Source organism: Anomalospiza imberbis, chromosome 1, assembly GCF_031753505.1.
Source record: "Anomalospiza imberbis isolate Cuckoo-Finch-1a 21T00152 chromosome 1, ASM3175350v1, whole genome shotgun sequence".
NCBI lineage: Eukaryota > Metazoa > Chordata > Aves > Passeriformes > Viduidae > Anomalospiza > Anomalospiza imberbis.
The window spans coordinates 147,520,848-147,545,658 of record NC_089681.1 but is presented as its reverse complement, the minus strand read 5'-3'; the positions used below and the strand labels follow the sequence as shown (position 1 = coordinate 147,545,658).

General features: G+C 48.3%; 1 protein-coding gene across 4 annotated transcripts in view; it reads right to left on the bottom strand.

The window, feature by feature from the left end:
* Positions 1 to 23,094, bottom strand: part of XIRP1 (xin actin binding repeat containing 1) — a 33,805-nt gene extending 10,711 nt beyond the window's left edge. The window contains exons 1-6 of one of the 4 annotated variants that reach the window (XM_068175416.1): positions 22,969 to 23,094; positions 21,433 to 21,572; positions 20,135 to 20,189; positions 18,520 to 18,933; positions 17,686 to 17,767; positions 814 to 968 (exon numbers count right to left, since the gene is read on the bottom strand). In XM_068175416.1, coding sequence (XP_068031517.1) covers positions 814 to 968; positions 17,686 to 17,767; positions 18,520 to 18,933; positions 20,135 to 20,189; positions 21,433 to 21,560 — 834 coding nt within the window. In that variant the 5' untranslated portion in view covers positions 21,561 to 21,572; positions 22,969 to 23,094. Of the gene's footprint in view, positions 1 to 813; positions 969 to 5,037; positions 5,160 to 10,554; positions 10,803 to 17,685; positions 17,768 to 18,519; positions 18,934 to 20,134; positions 20,190 to 21,432; positions 21,573 to 22,968 lie in introns of those variants that run through there. The other 3 variants (XM_068175424.1, XM_068175441.1, XM_068175431.1) reach the window with 3 other exon arrangements.
* Positions 23,095 to 24,811: the final 1,717 nt, after the last annotated feature.

Below are 24,811 nucleotides of genomic sequence, written 5' to 3'. Positions count from 1 at the left end.
GTAATTTTCCAAATTACAATTGCAGTGTCAACTTATTTATTTTCAACTGAGTCTGCTTCATCTGGACCACTCCCTGATAATCACTCGAGAGACTGCATCTCTGAACAGGGGTCCCATAAAAGGTTCAGAGTGTGGGGAAACCTGAACGTGCCTGCAGGAAGGGTCCAGATATGAAATCCCATCCCATGTCACTCCTGGATCACCAGTGGAACTGGGGAAATGGGAAAAAATATGCCTCATAACCCTTATAACCTGTGTTATCCTGTGACCCAATGATCAGCCTGGAGTGGGGGATTAAATCCCTAGATCCCACACTAAGGGATATAAACAGAGAAGCCCAGGGAAGTTGCACTGCAAAGTTATGCTTGAATGTGGCATATATGGACATATATATATGTGTATATATATGTGTGTGTGTGTGTGTGTGTGTGTGTGTCAGAATGGGGATAGCATGGAGACACGTGTTACTCTGTACTGATTACCTCCTCCATGGATGTATGTGAATATAAATGAACAAATAAAGAGGAAATCTTATTATGGGTAAACTGCACAGGCTAGTGGATGTGTGTGCTTGGTGTGTGTGTGCATGTGTGAATTTAATAAATATGCGATATACCCATGTGTTTGTACACATTTATCTTACACTTGCAAGCATCAAGGGGAAAATGGTCACTTTTGGGAAACCAAACGTGGTGTTTCTTCAGATTTACGAAACCAGACACGTTTTCTGTGTCACCCTCTCACAGCCACTTGCTGGCGGGACATTGCTGGGATGCCGCTGGTGGCTGGGGAGTGGGGGGACCCGGTCCTTACCGGCTGTGTGGGGCTGGCGTCGGCAGCAGCAGCTGTCTGCGAGAGATACAGAGCCGACAGCTCCTTCACGGAGGGCGCAGAGGACCTCCCTCGTCCTTGCTGAAGTGTGCGGCTGGTGCTGCCTGATGGGTCTAAAAGTGACCGTGCCAGATCATCTGAAACAGGGACAGAGGTGTGTGAGCCACAGGCAGGAGGGCAGGGCCAGCATCGCTTACCACGGGCTCTGCGGGGCTTCTGGCACTGCACACCGAGGCCTCCCACAACCCCCTCCCTGGTCCCCCAAAACTTAACATCACACCCTTCTGGCTTAGGGAAAAAACATGGACATTCCCATCTCCTTCGTGGCTGAGGTGGATTGTTGAGCCTGGGTGAGAGTGACACTTTGGCAGTGACCTGATAGTCCCATTCCTGCTTCCCTGGGCAAGGCCATCACCAAACAGGAGCGAGTCAGAGGACATGGAGGAGCTGCACATATCCAACTTGAGCCAATTCCTACTTTTTTTGCTCCGTGGCCGCACCACTCTCCTGTGGGTGTGCCTCACAAACAGTTACATCCACTTATCTTTGCCTCTCCCCTGGGCGCTCATTTCAGGAGAGATGAAGAGGTTGAGATCTGCCACATTATGTACCAGGGAGCCCTCGGCAGAGCCTCAAACCCTGCTCTGAATTTAGATATTTTGAGCTACACCAGCTTTCATGGGGTCCCCCCACTGGAGCTTCAGTTTCCAAAGAAAGAAGCAACTTCAAAATGTAGCCAATAACTTTCTTTTTGCATTAATCTGCCAGGTGTGAGGATGGTTATCTCCACCTCCCATCACAGACATACATAATATGTAGAGCTTTACACCTACAGGGTGCATCTCAGCCCTCCAGGTTAGTCAGGGCTGTCATTTCTCTGTTCCCACTGTGAAAACACGAGAAGGTTCTCCCGTTCTCTGCAGGGCTTGCGCTGCTGCATTCGGATTTAGTGAGGTATTTGCAATGCTTTTGGTTTGAACAATGGGCTCTCTCTCCACAAATCCAGCTATTGCACAGGCAGGAAAGGGCTGATGTACTTTTTAATATGTGCACACTAGAAGCACTGCAGCCATTCCAGCATTCTTTGCCCTAAAGCCTCAGTCCCCAAATCACAAAAATTAGAAAACAACAAGCTAATGACTCTTCTTCTCTGTGTTCTGAATTTTAAGTTCAGATTTTGAAGTTTTTCTCTAAAATACTGAAGGAAACTTACTCTGGTTTTATTTTAATGTGATGGGAAGCAACTCCATGCACTAAAAATGTGCTTCAAATGAAATACCGGTTTCTGTAGGCACAAACATGCACCAAAAAGCCATGATGATAAGAGCAGAGGGACCTCAGTGAGTTGTCAGACCCTGACAGCTGTGCTGCTGGAAGGTGCTAAACCTCAAGATTTCTGTTGCCCTTTATTGCAGCTGCTCCTGCAGGTGTGCAGGCATTTTGATGCAGAACCAAAGCTGGATACATGGGGAAGCAGTGGGATGCAATACAGATTTAGCTGCCCAGTTCTGCTGGAGGTCACTAGGGCACAAGAGGAGGAAACAGAAGGTATTTCCTTAATGCCTTTCCCCCCCCCCCTAAATCTCCATCTAGATCACCTCTCTCCCTGATTTCTGCTGTCCACAGCTTAAACACTGAGTCAAAGGGAATTATCTGTCTACAGCTACTGCAGACAGTGGCAAGGCTGGGGCAGACAAGGTGCCTCCTGAGATAGGCTGTGAGGTTTCAACCACCCTCTGGTTGCATCATTTTCCCCCAGTCTGCTCAAAACACCCCAAACTTTGACTAGATCCTGTATTTTTGAGATGAGCAGCATCCAGGAAATCATAGAATGGTTTGTGTTGGAAGGAATTTTGGACAACATCTCATTCCAACCCCCCTGCCATGGTCAGGGATGCCACTCACTAAATCAGGTTGCTCTTAGCCCTGTCCAAGTGGTGTTGAACACTTCCAGGAATGGGACATCCATAACTTCTTTGGACAACCCATTCTTACTACCCTCATAGTAAAGAATTCTTTCCTGATATCTGATCTCAATCTCTCCTCTTTTAGTTTAAAACTGTTCCCCTTTGTCCTAGGGACATCAGAAGGGTCCTTGCAGCGTGTGCTGAACTAACTGCAGAAACCTTTGGGGAATCTGAGAAAATTCCTTGTTGAGGAATTTGAAAAATCTTCTCTGGGAATGTCTTTCTTTCATCCTACATTGCTGAATTACCTACTGGAAAGGCAAAAAGGAGTCCAATCACTCTGGCAAACAGCAAGTTTCTTCTTTGCATGGTAATGAGATTTGGCTAAGTCCCACAGTAAGAGCAATGGGGAGAACTGGGTACAGTGAACCTTTGAGGTAGAAAGGAAACCAAGCACACATTTTCAGCCTTTCTGGCTGGGAAAATGAACACAAGCCCTTGGTTGCCTTGAAAACCACATCTAGGAGATGGGAACACCTCATGGCAAGGCAGGGACCCCACCTAGGCTAAGACAAGTGATTCTGTGCTTGACCATTTTGGTGAGAAGTGCTGAGCAAAAGCATCCCTGTGTCCATGAGCTGGGCTGGTGGCATTTGACGGTCTCCTCCCACCCTGGGCTGTGGGTATTACTGCTGAGATGATATAATTTATACTGACCTATAAGCCTGTAGGTTCACATACTGCACAAAGAAAAGCAACATGCCCCTCCAGCCACGAACAAATAGTGCAGCTGGAGGAAGATTTCCAGTTCAGGCAGTGGGAAATAGCACAGTGTCAGTGGTGCCCGTTCCTTCACCCTTTAGCTTGGATGGATGAAAGGCCACAGGGCTTGTTTTAATGACAGATATAATTAGACACAAGGCTTTTGTTGAAGGCATCCCCTTACGGCTTGCCTTTTATTTTCTTTTCTTTTTTTTATTCTTCCCTTCTCATTTTTGATTTTTTTTCTGTGCACAGGCTGTGCACAGCCCTGTGTTTGCTTATCACTTCTCACAAAGCCTCCTGCCTTGGAGAAGAGCTGCTCCAACCCTCTGTACTGGCTCTGCGCTTGCACAAAAATCTGGTCTCTGCCTGGCGAAACAGGCTGCTGCCTCCCTCTAAATCACTAATTATAGATAAGAGCTAAAGAACAACAGTTCGTTCCGCTAATGAGAGGGCTGAGCTGTCACGTGTGCGCGGATAGCGACATCCGAGCGGCACCAAGGACCCCTCGGGAGCTGGGAGCAAGGTGCAGGTTCACAGCATCCCCTGGGAGGGAGCAGGGAGCTTCCCAGCCGGAGATGCTGAAGCACAGCTAAAGGTCGCTATGCACACCAGGCTTAGGGTGATATTTGTTGTGTATGAGGTGGAAGCCGAGTCTGAAACCAGTGCCAGGCTGCACATTTCTGCTTCGCTGAGCGAAAGGGCTCCGCTGGCGCGCTCGGCATCCGCTCCAGCGCTGAGTGATGCATCCCGCGCCGCGCTGATTGACTGCACCACTGCGGCACCAGGGGTGTTAAACACGATACATCAGGCATTAAAGCATCCCCTGTGAGCTAAAATAGGAGGAAAAGATCTCCTGAAGCCCCCCTCCTCCCATCCCACACAGTGGCTGGCACCGCGGCCGACGGCGCTGCTGTCCAAATGAAGGATACAGGGAACACTCCTCCCTGCTGGCGTTTGTCGCCAACATGTCCTTCGTGTCACTGTCTGGCGCCGGATGAATCTGCACATTTTGTGTGAGGGGCTGCAATGATTGGACTGTCCATAAGGAGCAGCTGTTGGCCTTCTTGAGTTCTTCCCATGCCCCGTGTATGTGCAGGTCGGGCTTGGTTTACAGCCTCTCTGCCCCGTAAGTCACACCCCAGGCAGGCAGGGAGGAAACTTGCAACAGGGGAAAATAATTCCTTGTATTCGTTCGTACTCACTGATATTTCTAATCACAGGGGGAGTAGGCAAGGCAGTGGGGGGAAAAGATTAATATATATTCATCTAAAAGTTCACTCACTTCCTTTCCAATTATTGCCCATAAATCACTCAACTGCTTTTTCTCCTGCTGGAGATAATATTGCAGGTCTCTTGAACCAGAATCATCTTACACCTGGCAGCCAACTCCTAACAAGTGGAAAACAAATCACCAACAAAACCTCTGCACCCTCCCTCTCTTGAGAAAACCCCATCTCACCAGTAACAGGGCAGCTCTGTCTCATCTACTTTCTATTTAAACCACTTTATCCAACGAACAAACAACGCTACCCACCTGTCGGTGTCCACCACCTCTGCTGCTGGCACTCCTTCACAGCCCGGCTCCCACCACCAACCCCAGTGAGCTACCGAGCGCCTGAGTCACCTCTTAAAAAAGGAAGCTGCAAGCTCAGCACCAGTCTCCCGGGTCGCCTGGCCAACCACATGTCATCAGCTGTGCTCCCAAAATCAGCCGCCCTGAGCAAACACAGCTGCTAAGCAAAGCCCTTTGTGCCGCCGCGCGCGCCCCACGGCGCTCCGGGAGCTGGGGCTTGTGTAACGGGGCCTGGGATCAGATGGGGGCTTGCACAGGGCTTGTGGAAGTCAGAGGGAAAGGGATGGCCCTGTGGGGCAAGTTCTGCCAGGGTCCTGCCCCTTTCCACTGCTCACTGATGGGAGCAGTGCTGCAGAGAGCATCTCCTCCTGAATCTGGCATCCTCCATCCCCTGCTCAGTGTCTGCTTGACTTTGCTGCTCTGCAGGTCAATTTTGGGTTTGCTGTGTTGGCTGCTGGGCCTGGGCTGTCCTGTGCCATGGAGCACTGATGTGCTGTGGCCTCATGCCTTGGCTATGCCTTGCCTCCAGTACCACGAGACACTTGGTGCATGCCGTGGAGCGGGACCCAACCCCAGTTCTCAGAGACCAGCAGGAGCAAAGGGACTCCTGTCCTGGAGCTCCTTAGCACCAGGGGAGTCAGGGCAGGCAAACAAGTGATCTCATCAGATTGTGAAAACAACTTTCTGCTCCAAGGGGATGGAGGTGAACTGACAAGGAAGAGCTGCTTTGTGGCTCTCTGGGCTGGTTTTTTCCTGGGAATTTGGGGCAGGTATTCCCCCCTGCCTGGGATCAGCCATGGGTTACCCCCATCAGACGGTCACTACCAACTCAGCCTCCTGACCCAGGAGTGTGTGACACCCCTGTGTGACTGGACATGTTGCCAGTACCCCCTGCTTGTCCCTGCTGTTCATCCCAGTGAAACATTAGCACCTCACTGAGCTGTCCCAAAGCTGGAAGCACATCCCTGCAGATGAGGACCCCATTTCTGAGTGCCTCTGCCCTTGGAGGTGGCAGCTCCATGCGCAGAATCACATCTGTCCCATCCTCCTCCCAGTGTTTCTCCCCAGAGAATCAGTTCCCTGACAAAAGTGACTCCTAAACACCGGCACAGCTCCATGGCTGGGCTGGGGGAATTTGTACAGATGGGTGAGCACCCATAAAAGCTGGCTGGGAAATCAGTGCTGCTGCTTAATCCAGGAGCCAGGCAGCCCATTGGGGATGCTCAGCCAGCAGGGAAAGGTTTAAATCTCTGCCCTAACCCCTCTGCCAGCGGCCCTGGTCCACAGGGAAGCTCTGCCAGAGGGGACACATTCTGAGGGAGGTGTGGGAAGCAGGGCAGGCTCCCTGCTACCCCAGTTTGGAGGCTGCTGAAAAGGTGAGTGGATCTGGGATGCTTCAGTGATGGGTGGGCAGGGAAGGGTAATTTTGGGACAGAAAGGATTTGGGCAGGAGAGAATCTCTATCTGTTCCTCATGACCCACTCATGAGGCTTTAAAGGATGTTAAAATATCATCTGTTTTTTCTGAAGGAAGGGGAAAAAAGGGTGGGACAAAGATGCAACAGGGAGCACGGATGGGATTTTGGAATCTAGCAAAGACTGAGGACCAGTCGTGCTCTAAAACACCCTGCACACGCTCACGGGTGCTCCCTCCTGATGCCTGGATCACACTTTGTTCTCTTTTCAAACGGCAGTGCTTTCTCTCATTTTCAGTCCTACAAAGGACTGCGACTGTTTGAAATTCAAGCTTTTTCTTTCTGCCGTGGGTCGGCCCATTATGTGCCAGAGTGACAATTGTCAACATGCTCTTTTTGCATAGAATTCATGTGGTTTTTTGCTGTTTTGGTAAAAGAGCACCTGTTATAACTATACGGGCTAGGAATCCACCTTTAAAAGGAAGTTACTGAGATTTTCTCATGCTCACCTACCAACTCCTACCAGATATAAGAACAGCACTGATTACAGCTGGATGATTAATAAAAATCATACAACCCAACAAGCCTTTTTTTTTCTGATTCCAAACATTCATGAGCACACCTCGTCCTTTCAAATAAATTTGTCCAGCATCACACACAATAAATCCCTGATTTAGAGGTCGGGAGCCCTGCTGGTATAGAACATAAATGTAATGACTAACACAAATAAATAGAAATTATTCCCTTTTGAAAGGATTTAAGAGAGATTTTGCCTTGTTTGCAAGCCATATCTTGCAATTATTACAGGAGCTCTGATACACAGAGTTAATAGGTGATTTCTGGGGTGGGAAATGGGCTGAAAAGAAAAGCACCAGAAACAGAAGAAGGTGCTAGGCAAAGAGGTAAAATAAAATAATGTAACTAAAGACCAGCTATGTTGAAGAGGAAATAAGATTTAAATTATAATTTCATGCTTTTAGGAATTGTCCACTAATTACAGTAAAATAATTAATGTAATAATTATAGTAAAATAATTAATGTTTTGCACATGCATTTGCACATCTGAGAGGGTGGGAGGGGGTGAAGGAAAAAACATCTATTGAGCAATGTCTTGTTTCCTGCCCTTGATTTACAAAATCAGATCTCTTTGCAATTTCCAGCACCTCCAAACTGAAGGTTCATGATCTTTGGTCACTTCTGCAAATGTTTTTGGCTCTTTGGTATCAGCTGGAATGTCCTTTGCAGGAGCAGCATCATGACCCGCCAGGTAATTTAAAGAGCTTCTGAGAAGAGTTGGGAAAATTTAGCCTCAGGCGGAGCTGAGTATCTGCCCCAAGACAGCTCAGGGCTATTTCTGGGCTTTGCAAAAATCCAGGAATGTGGAGGCCTCTATTCCGGGCAGCAAAAAAATGCCAAGAAGCTCTGCTGAGAGACAGCTGCGAGTGGCATTGCTGTTTGGGGACATGGCCTTCCCGCGTGGGCCAACTGCTGCGGGCTTGTCTTCCCTTAGGGAGGGTTCCAGCATCACCCCAAGGTTTGGGTACCAAGGGCCTGGAGGAGGTGGGTGCAGCCCCGACTGCGCCCTCGGCGTTGCCTCCTCTGTGTCCCTCTGCTAAGTTAATAAAGGGTTAATCAAGGCCGAGTGGCTGTTTAGTGACTCTGTCCCTGGCTGTGTGTCACTGCCCCCCGTGGATCACTCCCCGCTCATTCTCGTGCCCTCCAGTGACTCTTTATCTGCTATTCACAGAGGGGTTTTTCACTGGAATGGTGATGAACACCCCTGCTTGACATCCATTCCCCTGCTTCTCTGTCTCCTCTAGCCCATCCTCAGCACTGCTTTTATCCCTAACCCCTCTCCCAGGATCTTTTCCCTCCTGCAGCACAGCATCTCAGCTCCTACAGCCAGGAGTTCAGGATGACCATTCACGACAGCAGCTTCCCTCCCCCTAAAACCCCCTTCCCCAGGAAAAGCAACACCCAGCTCCCCACTGGAACAGCCTCAGCCTGGGGAGAGGGCTTCTTGGCATGCCACAAATACCAGACCTTTTAAGGGCAGCCCTCTCTCACCCCTCTGAAGAGATACCTTGGGAATGTGTGTGCAGGCGCGAGCCCCGCGAGCATCCCCAGCCTCACATCCTGCCTGGGATGCAGGGCCCAGCTGGGATGGGGGCCGTGCATCTCTCAGCATTTCTGTGCCATGCCATGGTGTTCACGTGGGGGCATTGCAGGGATGCCATGTGCCCCGAGGAGCTCCAAGGCTCTGCCTTGCCTTTCTATTCCTGTCCTGGTGTTTCCATGCTGCTGTCGGCTCTGTATCGCCGGCAGCCAAGAAAACTTAACACTGTTTTGGACGAAAGGGTCACACCCCAAACCAGTTTGGCAGTATCCTTTACAGAGAAAACCCCAAACCCACTTGTAGCTACTGAGATTCCCAGGAATTTCCATTTGTTTCTGAGTGAGGCAAATCGCCAGCAGGAATATGGAAGAGGAGAGAAATGGTTGGCTGGAAAGTGGAAGATACCAGTAAGGCTTCAGTCCTTCAGGGAAAGATTCCTACTACTCTGTTCAGACCCAGTCCTGGGACTTTCACCAGTGCTAAAGAAGGATTTTCTCCCTCTTAGTAACAGGTTTAGGGCATTCTGGTTCCTTGCTGGGCTTCCCCCCAAAACCAGCTTTTGTATTCTGTAAAATACTGAGTCTGTTCAAGGGCTGAAAACAGCCTTTGCAAGATGTTCCTACAAATTTCCACCTGTGCTGAATCCTTTAATTGCCACTAGTGATTAATTTACCACTTTGCCTGAACAGGAATATGGATTTTTATATTTTGCTCTTGTCACAAAATGATATCTGAACCTGAGGCTTAGGGAAAAGAAGACAACTCCATATTTCTTTCCCTGAATCCCTTTTTTTCCTAACAAAAATCTGAAGGTACTTTTCATTTTTTTCGATACAAAGATTTGGGTGAAAACTGGAGGCCTGGAGAGATCTGGGGAAAGCCACAGAATTTCTGTTATTCTCACAACCATCAGCCAGACACGAATCTCAGAAGGAAATATTGGCCATTGACAAACACATGAGCTGAAAAAAAAGCTGCTTTCATTTGAGGTCAGGCCCTTCCCACGGTGACTGAGGGGCATCCCCAGGGGTGGACCTGAAGTCCTGGCTCTCCTGGTGACCACGAGACAGCCCTTAGGGCCAAAAGGCAAATGGATAATCGGGTGGGAGACACACACGTGCACACACAGGGGCACATTTCTGCTCCATCTTAGAGCGACACAGGTTTTTGGAGCGTCCTTCCACACATGTGAGCACAGACAGGGAGTGGGATATGGCCATATTAGTGCTGCTGACCCCACAGGCTCCTGCAGCCCTTTGTTTGGCTTAGGGTAGCAAACACGTTTTTCAACCCTCTCTGGAGATGGGGATTGAAGAAAGAGGGAAAGAAATTCCCTCCTTAACTAATCCTCCCTGTCTCCTGTTCCCTAGGGATGTAAGATGAAGCAAAGCTCATTTCCTTCTGAATAATTCACATTTTGCTGCCTACCCACTACTAGTCCTGAACAGGATTTGGGTCTGGAAGGTGTCCCTTCCACCCCCAGCATCCCTCTGGCTCAACTGGATACCATATAGATTCTTCCCCCTACTTGTGCTCAAAGTGGTCAGAGTGATCATAAATAACAGTATTTTTTTGGGGGGACAGAGTAGACACTAAGATCTGTCCCCATGAATTTAAGCTCAAAGCTGGGATTTTCAGTATTTTAGGACAGAAGAAAAGCAGACAGTTACAATGCTCTAGTTCTGTCTAGAACACACCCAGGTGCCCTAAACCATGGTCTTGAACCAAACCAAAGCCACCCTACATGGAACACACCTGGCACAGAACAGGATTTACCAAGAGCCAGGCCTGCAGAATAAAATCCATGGCTTTCCATGAGCTGCAGCACTGCTTTCATAGCATGAAACACTAAGCATCCATCCTCCTTCGCCCTGCCTTTTAGGATCAGTCTGAGGTTCACATTCATGCAACACTTCACCCCATTCCAGTCTACCCCAAAATTACTTACAGGGAGGTCTCTGTAGTCCCAACAGGTGAGTCACGTCTCAGACAGCCCCAGTGGAAAATCTGTGTGAAACCCAGGGCCAGGCAGCCCTTTGTGTATCCCAAAAGGAGCCCTGCTCCACACCCCACACCCTCAGTCCTGTTCACTGCCTCCCAGTGGTCTCTGGCAGGTGGTTTTATCTCAGGGTGCTGGGCTATGTTGAGAGGATGAACCACTTGGTCTATTTTTAGGGAACAGTGAAATTGCTCTTCCACCAGGCTGAGTCAATCACGAGTGCCAGCAATCCTGCGCAGGGGTTGGGAAAGGCTGGGGCCCTGGCTTATTTTCAGAATTTATTCATTCAAAATACCCCTGGTGTAACCTGGTACGGGATGGGGATGCATCCAGGCAGTGGTGCAATGGGGAAGAGGCATTTCCCTGACTCACTGTCATGTCCTCAGGCTGTGATCCTCACAGCCAGGCCCCCCTGTCACCTCTGGCCACAGCCAAAGTTTTAAGAGAAACGCTGGGAAGGTGAGAGGTATTACCTACATTTTCTGGTTCCTTATTTCCTCATCAGTTCCAGTATTTTAGAGGCAAGAATGAAAAATATTTCTTTGGGGAAAGTGACTAAAGAAGGGCAGCCACTCTACCTGTTTTATGGTGAGCTGGGAATTGCTCCTATCATTGCAGCAATGTGGCGTCACAGGAAGCTGCTCTGGGAAGAGTTTGGAGAGGGATAATAATGAAGCACTCAAACCTGGAGGACTCTGGATGCCCTCAAAGTTCAGCTGGGCAAAGGGTACTATTTTAGCATGTAAATGGTGGGTAAAACTGTGTGCCAGAGCTGGTGATCCTGCCTGGCCAAGCTCACTCACAAATACAAACATAACCAAAGGCTCTGGGGGTGGCTTTCAGAGTCCAGCTTCAGCAGGCTGGGATACAATTTGACTGATGTACCCAGTAATATTGAACCAGGCCCAGCTGTTCTCTCTTTGTTTTGCTTTTCTGGCACATTTAGAGAGTGCATATTTGAGAACACCACCCCATGGCAATGGAAGATGTGGGTTGGCTGTGCCAGTTCCAGAAGTCCCCATCACCTGAGATAAAACACTCCATGCTCTTTGTTGTAAAAGGGCCAAGCAACTGATGCTGATTTTCCAGTTTCACAGAATCCCAGAGTGGTTTGGGTTGGAAGGGACATTAAAAATCATCCCATTCCCAAGACCCTGCCATGGACAGAGACGCCTTCCACTAGACCATCTACAACTTCTCTGGGCAATCCATTTCAATACCTCACTACCCTCTGAGTAAAGGCTTTTTTCCCTAACATCTAATCTAAATCTCTCCTCCTTTAGTTTTAAATAATGCCCCCTTGTCCTCTCACTATGTCCCCACGTAAAACGTTCATTTCCCTCATTTTATATGCCCACTTTAAGCACTGAGATGTTTAAGTTTTTCCATGCACTTCTCCTGAGTAGTTTTGCTGGACTTTTTCAGGGGTGTTTGGTGGGGCTGCTGCCCGTCTCTTATCCCTGTAGGTCTGCAGGTACCAGGAGAGGATACCACACATCACTCAGGCTGCAGTTCAGCATGAGCTGTGGTTTCCTTGCCACCATCACGTGCCATCGCATCCCATCACAGCCTGTCCAGCTGCAGGTGAACATCTGTTTTCACAGGGCTGGGCAGGGCCCAGCTCCTCTCTACCACAGCCCAGTTTCTTTATCCATCCTGCAGGGCCATGAGTTGCTCTTCCCCTGCTGTCCGTGTTACCCCTTGTGCCTCTGGAGATCATCACCCCTCCTTTTGATGCTCTCTGGATGCTTTGTTGCTTCCTTCCATACATGAGGATCAGAAAAAGAGCTGCTGGGAGGGTGACAGGCAGGTCCTTGATGGCCAGCCAGGTGGTGGGGCAGGGGGTGGGGGTGGCAGGGGCTGTCAGCAAGCACACACCCGCTCAGGTAGCACAAGTGGGTGGCAGTGGTGTCTGCAAACACAGCAGCACACTGGGAACTGAGATATCTTATTTATTCCGTGTGGATGGAGGGACAGAAATGCCAGAGGCAAAGGGCAGAGCAAATCAGCTCAGTCAGCAGCTGGCAGTGGGTATTTGTGTGTCATGGGCTGCCTGTGCCTGGCAGGAGCACACAGGGTGTATTTGTGGGGAGTTCTGTTCTCATCTGCAACATCTGTGTGTTCTGTCTGCACACATGGCTGCCTGTTCACTCTCCTGCTGTCCCTCTCCATCCCTAGGTGAGGGACCTGCTCTGCTGTGGGCTGTGACTTCCACGTGTGTCCCCATCAGTGCCCCTGCAAACTGCTCCTGCAGCCCTGAGAGATCCGAGCTACCTGGCAGCTCTGCACAGCTCCTGGGGAAAGGGTTTTTTCCTCTTGTCTGACACACAGCACTAATTAGAAGGCAGGAAATGAGGAAAAATAAATCACGGAGGCACTGGGGTTTTCTGAGAGGCACTGAGTGTGTGAGGGGAGAGATCAGCAGCCCCAGGTCTGGAGCAGAGGGCAGCCCTGAGCTCTTGGCTGAGATGGGGTGGCTGTTGCTGGAAGCCCAGTGAAGAGGGCAGGAGGGTCTTAGCAAGGGAAAGGCACTTTAGGTTAGATTGAGCGAAAGCAGAGACTGGAGCTTGCAGGAAAAGCCAATTAGGAGGGACAAGCTTGTCTGCTTTGATTGTTGGCAGATATCAGCCAGGCTGATCAGCAGAGGCTGATCCCTCCCCTGCCCTCCAAGAATCCCTGGATTCTTCCCCTTGTGCAGAGGTCGAAATGGATAGGATAGAATAGAATAGAATAGAATAGAATAGAATAGAATAGAATAGAATAGAATAGAATAGAAGAATAGAATAGAATAGAAGAATAGAATAGAATAGAATAGAATAGAATAGAAAGTGGGAGGAGGGGTTTGCAGGTGGGTTTGAGGCTGCCTGGATGCTCTGCAATTTGCAGTCACCTCAGGCTCCTGTTTCATCTTTGCTCTGCACCGAGGTAACACCCCCGTGTGCCCTTCAGCCCTGGATAGTGTGTGCTCCCGTGACAACCTCCCCAAAAAATGCCTGTGATCCCCGCTTCCCTAATCGGTCACAGGGGCTGGCAGAGCTGACAGGGGATGGGTGGCAGGTCCTGCTGCCCCTTCTTTCTGTGATGTGAGGTGTTAGAGTTGGGGCACGAGATGGATCTCGTGCTTAAACACCCCAAGTTTCCCTCCTGCCTGGGTTGCAGAGGCACAAAGCAGCGAGGGCTGGACAGGTACAGGAGTCCTGATATTCAGCTCCTGCTTCTCGTGCCCATGAAAAGCAGCTGCTGGAAGGTAAATGAGCTTTTAAGGATCATTTTGATTGTACGAGCCTCTATCGTGGCAAGTGCTGGAGCTTCCTTGAACTCGGAGCCGTCTCTGGCACAAGCCCAGCCTTTTACCTTAAATCAGCATCCCCCCCCGACCCCCGCCTTTCAGACCTTTCCAGCTCACTAGCGATGTTCTGCCGAGCCCATCTGCTGAGCAGCATGGTGCAGACGGCGGAACGATGGCTGCAAAGCCCCGGGTCACGGCGAGAGGGAGGGTGGCAACCTCCCCCACCGCTGGGGCTGGGACGCAGCGTCCGGAGCATCCTTGCGGAGCTGGATTTTGGGATGGCAGTGAGTCAGTCCTGCTGTCGCTAGATGGCACCGCACCCCCTCGCAGCAGAACGTGCGGGTGCTGCAGCCAGCAGGGGATGAAGCCTCCCCTGTTCAGCAAACCCTTAAGCCAAACCCCAGTCTCTCTGCGTGCAGGATGGGGGACGCCCCTGTTTCCTGTCCGCTCCTTCGCCTCCTCTCCTTGCTTTTAAAATTCCCCTCGTGCAGAGGTCGAAATGGATTGGATAGGATAGAATAGAATAGAGTAGAATAGAATAGAGTAGAATAGAATAGAATAGAATAGAGTAGAATAGAATAGAATAGAATAGAATAGAATAGAATAGAATAGAGTAGAATAGAATAGAATAGAATAGAATAGAATAGAATAGAATAGAATAATAGAATAGAATAGAATAGAGTAGAATAGAATAGAGTAGAGTAGAATAGAAAGGGGAAGGTGGGCTTTGCAGGTGGGTTTGAGGCTGCCTGGATGCTCTGCAATTTGCAGTCACCTCAGGCTCCCGTTTCATCTTTGCTCTGCACCAAGGTAACACCCCCGTGTGCCCTTCAGCCCTGGATAATGGAACAGTGTTAATACACACACACACACACACACACAAACCTTTGTGCATGTCCCTCTCCTCTCTTCCCTGGCCACTATTCCCTCTTTCTGATTGCCAAAATTCATCTAGAAGTTGTTGATTTTTAAATCCAGAGCACTCAGGAGACTCTACCTGCAGTGAATTAGTTGGTGCCTTCTCCTTTTGAATATTAAAGGACTCAAACTTTCAACTATTTCCCTTTGGGAAAAATGGTTCCTTGATTTGCCATCTTCCTTCCTGGGAAGATTTTTGCTCAGTTTCATCTCATTACTGCAGACTATGGCCACTTGGACCCCTTTAATCCGTGACTTGGTGACGTCCTTGGTGGCAGCTTCCTCTGGATCATCTGATATCTCCAGCGTGACCAGGGACACACAGCCCAGCTGTTTTGGCTGCCTGGGAATGTACTTTTCTAAGGGGTGTAAAAGCCATCCCCCAGAGCACTGCTCAGCCCTGCAGCAGTGTCTCAGGTGCTGTGCCTGGAAAGAGATGCAGCCACTGGTGCTTTGACTTTTTGTACAGTTATTCAGCTCCAGACTGACATGTGTTTGCTGATAAACCCAGCTCCAGTCAGCAGAGCTGTCCTGAGCACTGCTGTGGGAACCCAGGGCAAGGGGAATATCTCCCTGTCTGCCCTGGGGTGCTCTGACTCCCAGGAAAACACTGACTTTGACCCTCATTCATGGAGAAGGCCTCCTAAGCTTCAAAGTAAACTAGAGACCACAAAAGTGTGAAATAGAGTGTAGAGATTGTATAGAGTAGTTTAGTATGTCACATGGGTGAGGAATTTAGGTTTTAGGATTTTTAGCATATTGTAGGTGGGTACAAGATGAAGGATACAGGGTGTTCTCTCGAGCTCCTTCTTTCTTCTTCTTCCTTCTTCTTCTTGGGTTTGGGTGGTATCTTGTAATTGGGCAGAAAAATCCGCATTGCGGACCTTTAGGGGTCAGTTACTGGATTAGAAAGGGAAATAATCTAGGTGTCACTTCTTAATTGGGTGGTTTAGTTTTTGATTAGACTTAAAAGGCCTTGTAACAAGAGATTGTTGGCCATTTTTGTGCTGTTTTCCTGCATGCAAGGTCTGGGCGCAGACAGCGTGCTGAAGCCTTGATAAGATAACAATAAAACAAGAACCTGAAGACCGAAAAGATCCTGTTCTGCTGCTTTTCCTGACAAAGAACTGCTTCAGGAGGGTTTCCCCCCACCAGGGGAGCCCTCAGGGAGTTGCCCAGCGTGGGGCCCACAAACTCACACACTGCCAAGCTGTTGTCCTTCATATCAGACACCCCAGCCCATGAGAACTGTGGTCTGTGCGTAGATTGTGTTATTGTGTGGCTCCAAACCACTCAACACTGCTTTCCCCATCCCAAGTTGGGGGTGTCCCCTCCTCATCCCTCAGGAATGGGGCTGTCCCCCACCCTTGTGGGGTGGTGAGGAGGCTTCCATGGAAGATCTGCCCTGGTCACTGCTGGGGCTCGTGGAGCACCAGCACCTCTCTGGCTCCATGGGAATGACAGAGCACAGCACAGGTACAGCCTTGGGTGTGTCTGGTCCCAGAGAGATTTGGGACAGCTGGCTCCTGGACTTTTTTAGGAAGCATTACAACTCCTGTCTCTGAGCAAATCCAGCACCCACCTCAGTGGTAGCTGTGGTATTCCCAGCTCCCTGGATGGAATTGCCTCCCCAGAAGGACCTCACACAAAGCCCTTCCAATGAAGCACGACCACATGAAGCCATGGCTATTTACAAGGCCTTTGAGTCAGGGGCTGGGGAGTGGTGTAAGGCTCTAAGATAGGCCATGATTCACCCCTGGCCAGCCAGGGAAAAGACGTTCCTGGCACTCGAAAAGGCACACAAATCTGTGACAGCGTTGAGCTAGATAGCCTGGTGACATCATGTGCTCTGATACTAAAAAAAAAAAAAATCCCAGCAATGCTGTGGAAACCCAGCAATGCTGTGGAAAACTCCATCGCTTGTGTGCTCATGTGAGACTTCTTTTCCCATGCAGCTGGGTAATTAAATACAGGGTCTCAAATCCAGGCAGCGTGTGATCCTTTTTCCCCCTCTTGTGTGAAAGGCAAGAAAGAAATGGAAAGAAAAAAGAACAAATACTAAATACATGGTTTAAGGGGACTCTGGATTCCTGATCCAGGGCAAAAATCCTGGGATGGTCCAGTGGTCTCTAATTCAGTCATTATGGGATTTTTTGGCGATCTGGTCTTTTCAGCACCAAGTCAAACAGCAAAGTTCAGTAAAATTCTACTCTTTCCCATGCAAACCTTGGATTTTTCACTCTTGACAGATGCCTCTTGCCTTGAAATATCCCTGACCTGCTTTAGTCCCGATGATATCATAACATTAGGGATCACTTACATGCCCTATCTTAAGCCAAGGATGACTCTCTCTGATACACCGCTGCTGCCAAATTCAAAAAGGAGCCGGGCCAAGGCTCCTTAGTTAGGTACAAAGGAACCTCTCCCTCTTCCTCTCCTCAAGGCTGAGGTGCAGGGAGATATTACTCATCCCAAACTAAACATGGATGTATTTCTTCCTTGGTATTTAATAGCAGCTATTTTTAACTGCTGGGGTAACAGCACAGGGAGAGCCAGCATGGCTCTGTGGACTCATCACTGGCCCAGATCCCGGCTGTGCTGGGATTTGCCAGCTCCATGCAGTGGGACTGATCAGGGCTGCAGTCGAGGGCTTGTCTGCTCTCTGTGCTCCCTATCCTTGGCCATATTCCTGAGTGTCCTGTCCTGGCAGGACCCACATGTCCCCAGCCAGCGTTGCCTGGTCAGTGTCTGCTGTGGGGTTCTGTGGGAAACACAGCTCCGTGTAAGGACCAAGCAGAGCCTTCCCAGCTGCATCTATAGAGGTGGAAACAGGGTAGCAATGATGCCTGGAAACCAAAATAAATCCAACTCACAGCTTCTGCCCGTTCCTGAGTCATCAGCTGGATCTGGCACCGAGGAGATGATCCCCTGCCTGTCCCAGGACTGCTTCCCTTCCTGTGTGGGAACAACAGCAGGGAAACAGGTAAATTCCCATAAATGGAGGAGAAGAGCTGCACAAAGACCCAGTGTGGGGAAAGTGACAGCACCAGAGGCTTTCCAGAGCCAAAGGTGGCTTTTTTTCCCCCTGCAGGACCCAGCCTTTGATCTATTCTCTCCAAGGGCTGTGCTTCACAGTTTTTTGATGCTCTGCCTCATTTCCAGAGCTAAGTGGTATTTTCCCTACCTGGCCTTGATTTCTGAGACAGGACTATCCATCCATTTCCTTTACCAACTCCCACAATGATTTTTGTGTCTCAAACCCAGTAGTGGAAGGTGTTGCCCTTTGCCGCACTCACAGTGAAGGACCAGTCCCTCATGTGAGCTGATAGCATACAGCAAAGAGATGGACAAGATAATTTCTGATAAGATCTCATCCACAACTGATATTCCAGATGATATCAACATGGTTGATAGACTTTCCCATGTTTTCTGGATGTAGGTCTTTCTCCAGGCTGCCCATTCCTACCAACTCCTTCCCTCCAGGAAGAGGATGATCATGAGGAACAGTTTATTGAACATCTGACCTCTGCCCCTGGTGGCATTAAATCACCCAGGGCTGGATGGCACCAGACAAACATCCACAGGGAAACCTGTCCCTTGTGCCTAGGGATTGACATCAGTGGGTGATGAATCACCACCATGAAGTCCAGGAATTTATAGGGATAAAAAGTATTTCCAGGGCCTTTTGGAGAAGAGCACCTACTGACCTTTGCAGCAGACTCCTTCCCTGTGGTGGTGGCAGGACTCCATCGTGCCTTCCTCTGGATGCTCTGGAGAGGGGAAAGGAAGGTTGGGTCTCTGGGGGGTTTGCTCTCCAAGCTCAGGGGCTGGATTGTTGTCAGGATGCTGGTGTGATCAGCCTCCCTCTTCCTCCAAGAGCCTTTGGGAGATGGTGCCTCCAGTGGACCACAGGGTGAGCTCTCACAGCGTGGGGTGATTTTAGGGATGTCAGAGCTGGCCAGGAGTCCTCTGAAATTCCTTGCTGGAGCACCAGTCTTAGGGATAGGAACACCCTCCAGGGGCTTGCTTGGGCACATATCGCAGGGATGACTTCGAGGAAAGGTACAGTTTTTCCCCACTGGAATGGCATTGTTCTGTGATGGATATCTTGCTTCCATGAGCTAAAAAACCAAAAACAACAACCCCAAACCATCAAAATAGGTTCTTATATAATTTAAATAATAAACCATGTGAAATTTTTCCTTCCTACTTTTCTACTTCAAGCACCACATCTGTTGATTTTCTAACTTTGTGGAATGAAAGAGTACCCCTCCACTTTCTATGTTCTCTGAAATGAATGTTAAGGACACAATAGCTTGTTTTTGAAGTGTTGAAGTTTCTGTCTTGCCTGCTTCTGGTGAACACTCCTGACTTGTCCATGAACATGTAAGAAAGCCTTGGTGTAGAAAAAATATGGCCAGTGATTGTCTCCTCTCTTGGATCATTGCTTAATTCCCATCTCCATCCTCCTACTCTATGAAAATGTGTTTCCAAACAGGAGAAAATCCCCTTCTCTATCATTTAATAAGAAATTTGCAGTTTCTTCTTAGAACCCTGAACTGAAAATAAAAATGTTCAGATTCTGCCTTTTGTTTAATTAGGTGGAATTCATCTTTCTGTCGTCAGTGGGAATCACCCCCATTTTTAGCAGAAAAGCTGGATGAAATCCAGAATATCTGGCTTCCCCTGTGTTATCTTCTCCTTTTTATTCCAGGTTGTAAGAGGCCCCTTATCACAAAGCAGGGTCAAATGAACAAACACAGAGCTGAGAACTGCACATTATGCCAGTGAGTTTGCAATCAAAATATGAGGAACACTAGCAGGTGAGAAGTGTCCCTTTGTCACGATGTGAGAACAGTAGTCACAGCTTCTGGCTGGGGGGAATTCCATTTAAGATCCTGAGTTGCAGACCCCTAAATGCAAAATCTACCCATGAACTTGATGTTTAAGTCCCATTACAGTAAAAAACACCAAGAAGGTGCTAGAATGGTGGAGTAGAATGGCAGAAATGACACAGGTACCTAATTTGAGATGCATCCTCTGCCAGGTCCTTCACTTCCTGATTATCTTCTGTTATTCTCTACCTCCACAATTTTTTTCATTCCACAGCAACCTGAAATTTCCATCCTGGGACATCTTATGTATGCCAGTCTATCTGTACATGCTAAGAGGAAATTGGGTCTGACCTGTCCTGGGCTTTCTCAGAACAGCACTGGGTTTTGCAGAAAATGCTGAGTTTTTGTTTGTCTCTCATTGCCAAGGACTGCAGCTTTATGTTGTGAGGACAGCCCACACCAGCAGCTTTGAGCCTTTGGCTCTCACCTTGCCATGTTCTTGCTTGGTCATGTTTTTTTCACCGTTCAAGATGCGCTGGTACCTGCAGGGAAGACAGGAGATGGCACCTTAGTCCCTTTTGAGCCTGAATATGTTTTTGCATATTGTGGACAGGCTTGTTCTGCCTTCCCCTACCCTCTGGAAAATATCAAAGCCAATAAACTACAAAGGGAAGCTTGAAGAGTGACAGAGAGGTGAGAAATCCCCCTGAGAGGACTGGTTTTGGCTCAGGGCTGTACTGCCAGAGCCATTGTGAGCCCTCTCCTCTCAAGCTCCATGCAGAAGTGTCCCTGGAGCATCCATGTCCCCACTGGCGGGGGATGTGTAGGGGGTTTGCATTGCCTGAACGAGGTGTATTATTGCACTTTGCTGATTTATAGCTTGGAGCTGAACTCGGGCTTTCCAGAAGGTCGATTTATTCAACTTTAACCTAAAGTAAAGGGATTTATCAAGTTGGTACCTGACCCAACATAACACCAGTGGTGAGTGAGACCTTCACAGAATAAACCACCTTCCTTCACTTCCGCGCTGGGGGGAGTGCACTCTCAGCTTTCTCCAAAGACCCTGTCAGAGACATGGCTATTTGCAGTGGAAATGAACCAATTTTGGGATATTTGGAACCAAACTGTCCCATGGGGAAGTTCAAGAGACAGACTTGACAGCTTCTCTGTCACTCTTACATAGAGGGATATGTACTTTAGGTTCTGTTCCTAATCTTGTCTCACGCTTGGCAGCGTTTTGGTCTGATCTCAGTTATGGGTTGTAACAAGAACAGAAATCAGCCCTTAAGAGGCTTGGGCTGAAATGTGACTCTCCCAGGAGCCTTTTGGTAAGAGACAGTTGAGAGAAACCAGGAGGGGATGCAGTGCCCATACCCCTCTTTCCTCCCCATCAGCTCATCTCTCCAGCATTTGCTCTTTTCCCTTGTGGCACCTTACAAACTACCAAGATTAAAAACTTTAATTGTCCACCTGGGAATGCTCCAGTCCTTGGGGTCAAGGGTAAATTCCTCTGTGTCATTTTATTTAGTGAAGATTGTCGAGTGTGTCTGGATTTTAAATCAGGAGTTGTCTTTCAAGACATAATTTGGAAATATAGAACAGATAGGAGCACTTGTGACAGAAAACACCCACCTCTCACTTAAGACCTGACAATTTGGGATGCTGTGCTTGGGAAAGATCTTATCTGAGTGAGATTTGTTTGTTACAGAGGTGGAGAAGGAGAGTCCTCCCTGGAACCCCCTCAGATTTGAGGTGAACTTCAACCACAGATTAAACACCACCCACCTGGCAACCAGTTCTGAGACGGACACAGCTTTCCTCAGGAGAACTGCCCTGAGCTCTGGATTGCTCCTTGGAGAATGGCACAGGGAAGGGAAGGACTGAGCTGGCCTCAGCTTCTCAGCTTTTTCCATGTTTTCTGTCTGCTGGCATTGAAACAAGAGAGCTGCTGGCATTGAAACAAGAGAGCAAAGGTTATGGTGCTGGATGTGAAGACTCGGGGAAAAGAGGCCAAAAATTGGTGTGTCCATCTCCACTCAAGGGACCAGGGCATCAGCAAAAGGCTGTGGAACAAATGCTGTCTCTACAGATCCATCTGCAAACCTCATCACTGAAATTCACTTTTGAAAAACAAAATGGGGCTAAAGCAGACACAAGTTAAATTAAATCACACTTAATGCAGGGAAATGGTCTTTTCTACTCTGTCTACCACTTATCTCATTCTCTTAGATCCCCAAGTTCACCTCTGTGACAGTGAGAGATGTGAAGGAAGAAAAGACGTGAAGAAAATTAGCTTTAAATAATTTAAAAGTTATTTAATGCAATTTGCATATGCATCATCAGTTAAAATTTTCTGATGTTTCCAGTATCACATAGATCTGAACCAGCTCTGGATTCAGACAGTTACTGGAGATTTAAGAACCGCTTGGCCTCTTCTGCCAAAAATGTTTTTGTTTTCCAGACTTCAAAAATGTGCAGCAGAAGTCTCAGGCATTGTATTTGCAGTGATTGATCTGACACTTGGAAGTACATTAGGTCATCTGGGGTTCATTTTCTGAGTGTAGACAGAGCTCTGGGGACCTACAAGTTATATGTAATTGCTTTTTAATTACTGACACAGACATTTGAACTATGGGATTATGAAGTACTTGTATTTACATTTTGAAAGTATTTGTTCTAAAAGCCACGTTGCTTGTAAAAAAAATGTTTCATCAGCATTTTCTGTGGCTCTGGCCTGAATATTATTCAGTGTCTAGTCATTGTCCACCCATGTTTGGGTGTCCACTTTCAGATGCACTCAAAATGGACAGATTTTAGGGGAGATAAGAATATCATTCAGCAACTTGTGAATATCTGCTTCCCTTCTTATGCCTGTTAAGACATCTGAAATAAAGACCGGAGGGAGGGAAATACATCTCTCACTAGTTGCTTAAATTTTTTTTTTGTTTGTTTATTTGTTTGTTTTCCAGGCCATTTCCCATGGTGTTAGAGGAGAGACAGATCTGCAGATCACAGGCTCCCACCTCCCACAGTTAAGGGGTTGTTTCCCATTTTTGTGGTCTAACATTAAACAATTCCAGGTTAAGGGCCCGCCAGGGATTTACTCTGTGGCAAAATGAGCCTGTTAGGGAGCAGTATTCCCTATCCCTCCTTTCCCTTAAATACAGGCAGTCGATGAAAATACCCTTCTCAGCCCACCCTGAACAGTTCCCACAGCCAGCACAGCATCCCCCCAGTTGCTAAGGGTTTACAGGATTTTTCTGATATTAATTCATTCCATCTCCTGTGATCTGGGAGGGGTTTTTGTGTAAAATCACTTACATGCTAGAGCGCTTCGCTCTGCCTGAGATCTGCCATTTGATAGTCTCCTTGGGGCTCTCCAGCACCACGCTGCTGCCTCCTTCCTCTCCCCCTCCTGTGCAGGAGAGGAGGCAAAGTCCCTTGGCAGAGCTGCAATTAAATATTAAAAGCTGATGTGCAAATGGGGATGGTGTTGAATTGGAGAGCTGACACTGAAGAGCGGAGGAGGTGAAGCCTCCTCCCTCCTTCCGTCAGGTTTTTGCCAACCACTGAGGTCTCCTTCCTCCCCATAAAATCACCAGATAAGTTCAGACCCTGGCTGGGCACCCACAGCCATCTAGACCCAAAGCTGGAGTCTGATTTAGGTGGGAAGCTGCTGGAATCTGTGTCCCCACCTTGTCTCAGAATGAGCTCCACTGTAATAAGGGGATTTTTAAAATGGATGCTTCTGGCACAGGTCATACACCCATACTCCAAACCAAGGATGTTTTCAGTTCAATTTGTGGTCCCCTGGGCTTGTGGCTTTGCTGGGGAGGTTCTGCAGGAGCTGCAGGAGAAGGCTTCTCTCTGGGGTGTTAACAGCTCCAGGGAACACACTCCTGGCAAAAATGAAAGGCAGGCCAGGGTCCAGATGAAATGAATTGAAATAATTCACCATTAGGGGAAACAGAGGCAGGACCAACTGAGGAGATTTGATTTAGCCAAAATCTAAGTTTGATTAAAGTCAGAATCGGGCAAAAGTTGCCTCCTCAACCTCTCTAGAGCACCATGGCACAAAAAGAGCTGCTTTTCACCTAACAATAACTAGGTTACTGCAAGGTTCTCCCTGGGATTTTTTCTGCTCATGCTGGAAAGTTGACCAAGCAGCAAAGCCAGTGCACAAACAAGAGCAGATCACCATGTTGGTTTATAATGAACAAGAAAGCTTCATTTGACATCAAAAGTTGGAAAATAATTTACCCAGAAATGACTAAACTAAGCAAGAAACCTTTGAGATGGGAAGCCAGTGAGTCAGGGCAAGGCAGAGATCTGGATAAACAAATGGAGTGTCCGTGTCATTGCTGTAGGAATAATAGCTTGCACTTCTCCATCTGTTCTGATTCAGCTCTTACTGGAACAAACCTCCTTACTCAGCTTTTATTTCGGCATCTAGAACAACTGAGAAGCACGAATGGTTTTAATTCTCTGCCTTGTGGATAGATACAAGTTTGGTTCCACATGGTGGACTCTGGTCATGGTGTCAGTTGTGTTCCTTTCAGCAGGGCCTGAGACCAGCCTGGAGCTGAGCCTTGGCTTTGTACATGCTCAGGTTTGTGCCAGACATTCTCCCAGGGTCTCCCTGAACTGATGGACAATTCTTCATGGAGGACTGTGCAGGATGCCCTGCATGGTAATGGGAAAATTCCAGCGACTGTAGCAGCTGCTGGATTATCAAGAGACAAACCTGATGGAGGATAGAAGGATTTTAATTTTGTGGGCAACCCAAACCTCTGAAGCTGGGATGCATCCTTGATAGCTATTTATTTTAGTGGAGGAGGATTTGGCTGCCAGAATGAAACAATGAGCATTTCAGTCCTTCCAATAGTGAGTAATAGAGGCTGCTAAAAGCCTCGTGAATTATTTCGGGGACTACTGCTCTCCAGCGCCTCTTTCCATAAAAGGGCTGCATGAAACAATTCCCTGCACAGCTCTGAGGCACCCTCACTAGATAAAGTGTGTTTTGAAACTGTTTTTGCCAGGATTACAGAGCCTCAGGCTGATTCCTCAGCTACTGTCTCTACTGGGGGCCTTGCTCATCTCATGGCGATTTCAGCCTTCGCCATTAGCGGTGCTCTGGCTTTGCTCTGCTGGCAAGGATCTGTGG